The following is a 9,491-nucleotide window of genomic DNA, read 5'->3' on the forward strand; positions in this document are numbered from 1 at the left end:
ATTATAATAATTTTTATTATTTCTCCTTAAAGTTAGTAAAACATTTTTTTTCATCTCTGTACATTACTACTTTATAATATCTTAAGATCATTCTCTTAAAATTATTTTTAGATTTACGCTTCAATATCTTATTTATTTGTCGTTTACATCAAAATTTCAAAATATATATATATATATATATATATATACTCAATGTATGTATATATACTTAATATACTTAATACGAAATAATTTCTAAATGCTTATACACAATAAATTTATATTTTGTATCGTTTACTCATTACACTCATCACAATAATGATACTCGATGAAAAAACATAATGACTTTTAAACATAATGACTTTTTGCACTATGAACATTTTACTACAGCTATATTATTGCAACCTTCGATATCATATGTTATTGAACTATTGTCAAAACTAAATTTTACTGAATTTTCAAATTCTTCTGGTCTTTCATTTGTATAATCACTTTTAAACCACGAATATTTAAATAAGTTATGATATCGCGGGGATAACAATTGATTACGTATCAGAGATTATAATTTTATTATAATATTTCGTTTATGTAATGTAAATTTATATTACTTTCTAATAAAACAGTATCTAAAAATCTTTTAGCAAAATTTTTCCAAATTCTAACTCAGTAAATCTAATGGTTGTATTTTTCCTATAGTGCTTTTTGGTATAATCATAGCAGTAATATGTTTTCCTGCAGATGTTAAATCTGAAATAATATTGAGACAATATCCAGTCCATGAATTGATAAGAAGAACATTATTAATCAATGTTTGGAAAATAAGCTTCTTCTAATTACATTTTAAAATGGTCTGTAAGAAATATAAATGTTAAATTAATAACTATTTTATGACTGTTATGAGATTCTTAAATAAAATATAAAATAAATCACAGAAATAAGATTTATAATTTCTTTAAGATGTATTATTATATTATTCCGTTTATGCAAATTTATATTTATTTTTTAATAGTAGAACAGTATCTGAAAAGTATTGTAAAAGGAAATTTATTTAATTACTTGAAATCATTTTACACAAATTTCGATGCTTTTACAATAATTACATTTATAGTATAAATAAGATTTCTGTATTCTTGTTTCAAATATAATATTAGTTTCTTTCAATACAATAAATAAAGGTGACAACAAATTTCCATTACATGATATTATTGGTTGTATGTGTTGTTGAAATGTGTAGTGTGGAATATTGTTGATCATACAGATTGCACAACACACTCTACTTTCTTTACTCCTTCATTGACAATGACCTTCCAGAATGAATTTCCAATTGGAAACCACTTTGATCAGAATAAAAACATTTTCAGATTCGAACTATTCAATAAGTGATTTCATTGTTTTCAGAAAATCATTAGCTGTATTTTGCAACTCAACGAAATCTTCTAGTTACAAATTTCGTAATTTTTCTCGAAACAATTTGATGGGACTTTTTGAATGTTGATATCAACTGTGAGATGCTTTAAATATTATATAAGATTTAAATTTTCTATTTCTTCTTGAGCTTGTAAAAATCATCTTTGTAGATCGATGAACTAGCCTGATGAATGAATTCCTTGAATCCTGATTCAACAGCTACAGTAAATTTATCATGTGTAAATTTGAAGATAATTTTTCTATACGATTTTCACCTGAATGTAATTATTCTTCCCATCGTCTTAATTAACGTTCAGATGAAACTCTTCTAAATTTATTTTGCTGACGATTTTAGCGGACAATTCCTTTTGTTTTTATTTTTTTCATTAATGATTGAATTTCCAATTTCGCCAATACTCAACAACTCGTCTTTTATAAGAACTGTCAAAGTTTGCATCATCATTTGAATATTGAGTTGAGAATTTAAATTAGCTTCACTTCATGCTTCTTCATCATCTTCAATTATTTCAAAATTATGTATTAGGAGTACAAATTAGTTCGTTTTTGTGTTCAAAAATGCATTTATTTCAAAACAAAATGAATGAACAGATCAATTAAAGTATTGTCCATCGCTGCCTATTACTTTTTCCTATCTCTCAAGCAATTTTCGAATTCCATCTCGAAAAAATGACTCATCTTTGGAGGCAATCCAATTTTGGAGCCAATTTTCGATTTCTGCGAAAGAAGTGAACCGGTGAACTTGCTGCATCCTTCAGAATAACCAGTAATCAAAAGGAGCAATATCCGGAGAATACGGCGAATGCGGTAAAACATCCCATTTGAGCGTTTTCAAATACTTTTTTACGACTTTAGCGACATGAGGCCGAGGCGCGTTGACATGAAGAAGAATAATTTTATCATGTCTTTGCTCATATTCCGGCCGTTTTTCTTGCAATGCATGGCTCAAACGAATTAATTGTAGCCGATACCGATCGCCCGTAATGGAATTGCCAGGTTTCGGCAGCTCATAGTAAAGACCCTTCTGGTTCCACCAGATACAGAGCATAATCTTCGAACCATGAATGTTCGGCCGTGGTGTTGATGTTGAGGTCGATGACAACGATTGACCGGGCTTAGCGTAGTATTTTTTCTTCTTGGGATTGTCGTAGAATATCCACTTCTCATCTCCAATCACAATCCGATGCAAAAAACCTTTTCTTTGTTGTCTTTGAATCAGCTGTTCGCAAGTAAAAAATCGCCTTTCAACGTCTCTCGGTTTCAGTTCATAAAGCACTCAATTTCCTTGTTTTTGAATCATTCCCATGGCTCTCAATCGTACAGAACGGCTTGTTGAGTTACCCCCAATGATGATTCTGCAAGCTCCTCTTGCGTTTGACTCTAATCTTCTTCGAGTAATGCCTCTAATTCTTTGTCTTCGAATTTTTTTGGCTGTCCAGAGCGAGGCTTGTCTTCAACGCTGAAATCTCCATCCTTGAAACATCGAAACATTCTCAACATGATTTATCAGATTTGGAGCAGTGTCACCATAAACTTCGACAAGCATTCGATGGGCTTCAGCCGCACTTTTTTTCCAATTAAAGTAAAAAATCAAAATCTCCCGCAAATGCTGTTTGGTTAACACAAAATTCGACATTTCAAACACAGTAAAAATCAAGGTTTTTGTATGAAACTCAGCGATAAACTGAATATTATTAGCAGATGTTTAACCTCTCTGAAACCGTAAAAATCAGCTGTCACTATGAACCATTCATAACAGCTGGAGCCATCTTTAGGGAAACGGACCGAACTAATTTGTACTCTCAATAATTATAAGGTTTTTGATAATCGAGATAGGTTTCTTCTGTTTCTTCCAATCTATTATAGTGAAAAATATTATTCAGCAATAATTTTTGTATATTTTCTTTTAATTCTGCTTCAGATACTAATATTTCTATTAGATATATTGAACTTATGCTAATAAAAGATGCTAATAAAAGTCTAACAACATTAAGCGGATTGATAATCATTTCCAAAGATTAAACTTGACTTTGAATCGTAATATAAAAATTTAACAAATTGCACAGATATGATTATGACAAAATTACTGCATTGATTGAACGTAAAACTGCTACGTGAATTCTTATACTGTTCATTTGTTATACTTATCTTGAATGTATACATAAACTTATATCATGAATTAGTTATCTAATCATTTATTATCAATAGTCGCATTCAACGTTACGGAATTATCCGCTGAATGGCGTATTTTCCGCATCGCTCCCTCACCATGTTGTAAAAGTGGACGTCATCCTATTGAGCGGAAATTTTTTTCCATAAACTTTGGTTCAACTTTCCTTCGAATATCCTCGTTCAGTCAAATCACAGGCATTTACAACTGTGTCAAGACCAAGAAGCATTTCAACAATTTCAGCCGATCCATGCCTTCTCCAAATAATTTCTCAATGAACTGCACTCCTTCTACTTCATGTCCACATTCGAATGCAAGATTTTCGTCATTCTGAAATATTAATAATCCCCCCAAATTTCCCAAATTTAATCTTAAAAAATTGTAATAATTTTATTGCGAAAAATATTGCCTCGATTGGGAGGTCGGATCAACCCGGATTTCTTGCATTTCGTGTCTCAATTACATTGAATTATTAGAAAATCTTACGTCTGAAAAATTCGTCATGTATAAAAATCTATACAAATTTTACTTAAAATCATCTTTTCATATATCTTATTGTTATCGTATTGTTGACTGGAAACATCTAAATATCTATCTGTGACTCGGGAAGCAGAAAAAAAAAATTATTAGGTGTACAACTTTGCTTCCGCCGTTTTCCTATAGATGGCTTTAGCGGTAAGTGATGGAAATAAATAGATCATAGACGTCATACAATAAACTTGGGCATCTGTCAACATAACTCCATAGAAACATTAGTCGATTTTTCTGCATCATAAAGTTATTCTCGATTGAAAATGTCAGTTTACGAGCCAAATTCTCGTCATTTACGGGAGGTTTTAATTTTTTGCTTCAATATGAAGAAATCTGGGGCTGAGGCTCATCGAATGCTCTCAAATACTTATGATGAGGCCGCTATTAGTGAAAGAACGTGTGGTGAGTGGTCAACGCTTCAAGAACGGTGATTTTGACGTCCAAGGTCATGCTTTGTATTTGGTGGGACCAGCTCGGCGTAGTGTATTGTGAACTGTTAAAACCGACTGAAATAATCACAGGCGATCGGTATCGAACCAATTGATGCGTTTGAGCCGAGCATTGAAAGACAAACGGCCGCAATACAACGAGAGACACGATAAAGTGATTTTGCAGCATGACAATGCTCGACCCCATGTTGCGAAAGTGGTCAAGACATACTTGGAAACGTTGAAATGGGAAGTCCTACCCCACCCGCCGTTTCTCCAGATGTTGCTCTCTCTGACTATCACTTGTTTTGATCAATGGCACACGGCCTGGCTGACCAGCACTTCCGGTCTTATGAAGAAGTAAAAAATTGAATCGATTCGTGGATAGCCTCAAAAGATGACCAGTTTTTTCGACGCGGGATTCGTACGCTACCCGAAAGATGGGAGAAAGTAGCGGTCAGCGATGGACAATACTTTGAATCATAAATGTATAACCAGTTTTTTACAATAAAGCCTCGAATTTCGGAAAAAAAAACGGCGGAAGCGAAGTTGTACACCTAATATATATATATATACACACACTAACATTACAAGATCAGTTAACTTTTGCATGGATATATCCCTGCCAGATCAAATCGCTGAAACCGTAGCAGAAGATTTTGTTGACAGATTTATCTGCATATTAGGAACATCCAAGGCGATGACAGATCAAGAAAGAAATTTTATTAGTGAGTTAATGAAGAAAATCGCAAGATTATTCAGGATTTTTAAACTACTACCGCTTTCCACTCTCAATCAAATGGATCATTAGAAAGGACTTATCATGCATTGAGCGAATATTTAAAACAATAGGCTAATGATCAAAAAGAATGATATAGGTGGATTGGATTAGCAATATTTAATTATAACACCAACATCCACGAAGCCACCAAACATACTCCATATGAATTAGTTCGGCAAAATAGCTAGAATATCATCAAATGAATTGTTAGATCCCGAAGACAAATTGGCGAGCTATGACGAATATCTGATAAATCTAGTTACAACTTCACACCATCCAGGAAAATGCTCGCGAAAATGTAGCAGCCAAAATCAAATCCAAAAATTATTATAAGAAAAAATTATGATAAGAAAATTAATCCGCAAATTATTTAAAGGAGAGTATGTGTTCTTATTAAGGGAACCAAAACTGGGAAAATTCGGGAATCAATATACAGGAAGTGTTAGAAATATCAAATCGGAATAACATAAAAATTAGAATAAAGAAAAACAATCGAATCAGTCGAATAGTACATCCTAATAGATTACGAATCTATTACACAAGACCGACTCTCAATAATTAAATTCAAAATAATAATAAGTAAATAAAATTTTAGATGGATTCCCGGATGATTAAACGAATTACGACAATAGCATTATTAAGTTAGGCCCAAGAGACTTACGGGATAATACGATTGCGGATCACCATTAGCAAATATAACTACCATATCATTACTTAATATCGAAGAGTGTGATATACCACCGCAAAGAGTGAATAAGACTCTAAAATATATACAACTCGTCCAAATTAACGAATTCAAATCTGTGAGAGTAATCCAATGTAAAATAGAGGTCGATAGAACTGTAAAAAAATGCGGAATGTTCTCTCATACTATGGATGTACACAACGGTAAATACTTGTACACATAAGAAACATCTCGCAAGGCGTGTGAAAAGATGAACATTATGGAATATCTCCAAATAGGGCACATATACTTTATATATACTTTCATATAACCGGATTAAATCCAAATCAGACAGACTCTCGAGCAGCCACCTTAGCAGAACAAATGGACGACGGATCATGTAGCGGAAGTACGTATTCCTATAGAACATGGACCGATGTTATTGTATTAGCAACTAAAACGATTACGCTATTAGATTACCTTGTCATTGTATGACTAAACACTAATGTTATGATCAGGTGTAATTTGCGAATTTTTTCCTCTACCCATTGTGGATATTGAAAGAGGGAATACTTATTGGAATGCTTTACCTGCACTCTTGTGGAATAACAAATTATGGTGCATTTTACTGGATTTACGGAAATATTGACAGACAATACGACCTCAAATAATTTACACCTTAAATTCACAAGATACCGTTTTTGCTTTAACAAAAAAGAGGATAGAAACAATGTGCGGTAATCTTCTTGTAAGAACCGAACGCCCGAAATTATTAATTTTCAAAACGACACCCAATCTATAAAATCTTTAGTAAAGCATATAAACCAGAAAATCTCGACATTTTCACCTACATGAATTCTAAATTTATGTACGTAGAAAAATATATGCACCCAAATAAGCCAGAATTATACCGAAATATATTTCAACAATAGTGTAATTTCGAACAGAAAATATTGAAAAACGCCCTACCTTTCGCCACTCATTCACCGAATGCTTTCGCCACGTAATGCAAGGGTCTGGATATATGTCCTTGGCCGGAAAAGTAATACACATAGTAAATGTGTGCCTGTTGAGGTAAAACTCGCTTCAATTCAAGAATGTTATGATCAATTATCCGTGATTAGAAATAACAAAACATAGTTCCTAACACTACAAATTCACATTCTGATGCGATAAGGAACGCAAATGACTTGTAATTCGCTCGCACCTGCTGTACTTTGCAGGAGATTCATGATATCGGTTTACGCCCCGGCCAGTAGAAACCTCACCACTTGTCGTATTTAAACCAATGACCAAACCAACTTGGAAATATATCACCCGGATCGCCATGAGCAGTATATATTCAGATAATGACTTAGAAACCTTACGAGATCACGTAATGTTTCCAGCCGAACGACCATCCGTACTCAATAGCACGAGGAATGATAAGACAATCAGGATTTGTCATTTTCTAATTTATTAGATGAAGCATCAATAGAAAAGATAGTCATGTCTGCTTGGGAAAAATTTTGGAACAGATTTCTAATTTTTGGAAATGTTAGCGCTGATATAATAGAAATATATATATAAGCGCAAGAATCATAAAACTAATATTAGATACAATAATACATGGATATGCTCTGCATATCATATGTATGGTCAATGTTCTTAATAGGAACTATTTGGGATTCACTTACCAATCTTTTACTACACCTAAGAAAGGAGAGACATACAAACAAGAACATAGCTGCTTCCATCGAGCTGGAACTTAAAGAAATAAAATATTCAGAAGTACGAGATGAAACGAGGAACTCGTCCAACTATCCTCTCCTTTCTTCCAAAGAAGCCTTCACTTATACCCTTGAGCTAAAGGTTGAATAAAAGGAATCTCCTTTGCTTCCTATTAAACTCCTTTTATCCCTCCATTCTGAAAAAAAATTAAATGAAAAAAACACCCAACTTATAATTCTTTTATAAATATCAATGGAGATTACCTGCATAAATACGCGAATTCCTAACAGCTCATTGAAAACACGAATAATAAAAGTGGACTCACACGAAATTTGGGTCCAACTCCATAATATCACGAGGACTTCAAAAAACTAATAACGAACTCGTCGGATGACGCTCCCGTCGTAGCCAATCCCTATCGTTACTATCCAATCACACTTACCTAGACGAAATGGTTGTGGTCCAAAAAGGACGAAAATGGCAAAGAGATGTCCTTACCCAAATTCAAGGGAATGGAATAGCAATGATTGTTCTAAGAGATTGGGAGCGCATTATCGGGCGATCCTGTCACGACTTCTGCATACTTGAGAATAAATTCCGCGATGAATTTTCCGCCAGAATGCAGGCAATTCCCTGCGCATTCGCTTACACTGGCATTGAGAACGTGATTCCGATGAACAAAGCAACTGACCCAATTTCTAACAGAGCGGCGCGAAGGATGGATCATGAGAGATAAACGAAGAGGCTGCGCTTGTAAAGCTAGAAATAAGAAACGAGTGTGGCAGAGAAATGAAAAATGTGAAGGACATTCTAATAAGTCTAAACCATGCACAGCACAGTGAAAAAAATGCTAGAAACTGTACAGATCTCGTTGAATCGGCTTATATTAAAAAGAAACTAAAAATAATTTGTATCCACGATCGCTCAAGATATACAAACTATTATAATATACAAACTATTATAATACACGTATTAATAGAATAATAAAAAAAAACCTCTGAAAATATATATGTATAATAAAGTTTAATAATTAATATTTGCTATCGAAAACATAAAAAAAAACAAAAAAGATATATATATATATATATATTACTAATAAGGTTTAATTTGAAATCAGGTTAAATTGCAGTACATGAAATACCGACACCTCTGTTGTATCTTTGGCCAATGAGAGGAAGAGCCACCTGCATTAACAAAAGAAGAGGTTCAATGGGACGTCTATCGATATTTGATGAAACTCTGGTGCATTATTACAATGGAAAGGCGAGTCTATCAACACACCACCACCTTCTTTAAAATTTGTTGCTACTGCTATGAAGATGTGGTAGCCGAATGGAAAAACCAATACGTTCCTGTCTTTGCACACGTGATAATTCACGAGGATTCTGTATACGTAACCAGACAAACTGTGCGACCTACAGTACAACTATTATACAAATACAGCTTGCAGAAGAATATCCAAGCTGTATTGAAGGATTTACACATGCTGATAAGGCACAATTGAATGCAGGATGGAGGATACCAACGGTCCCCACACACGGCGGCTCCTAATCTAATGTACATTTCATGTCTAAACTTCGATCAAATAACCTCCTGGCTCAGCGGAATTTTCATCATGAGAGACTACACACACACACACACACACACACACACACACACACACACACACACACGACGACGCGACGACACACACACACACACACACACACACACACACACAACAAACTAATAAAAATAAAAAAAGTAAAAAAAGAAAAACGGTAAAAACTTAAAAAAATTTAAAAAAAATTAAAAACTAAGTAA

At 33.7% G+C, this 9,491-nt stretch overlaps 1 protein-coding gene across 1 annotated transcript in view; it reads right to left on the reverse strand.

Moving 5' to 3' along the window:
- Nucleotides 1-3,775: 3,775 nt before the first annotated feature.
- LOC105621698 (odorant receptor 49a-like) overlaps nt 3,776-9,491 on the reverse strand; it is a 159,632-nt gene continuing 153,916 nt past the window's right edge. The window contains exon 5 of the mRNA XM_012203162.1: nt 3,776-3,904. Within this exon, the coding sequence (XP_012058552.1) occupies nt 3,776-3,904 (129 nt within the window). The remainder of the gene's footprint in view (nt 3,905-9,491) is intronic.

This window comes from Atta cephalotes (assembly GCF_000143395.1).
Source record: "Atta cephalotes unplaced genomic scaffold scaffold00036, whole genome shotgun sequence".
In the NCBI taxonomy this organism is placed as follows: domain Eukaryota; kingdom Metazoa; phylum Arthropoda; class Insecta; order Hymenoptera; family Formicidae; genus Atta; species Atta cephalotes.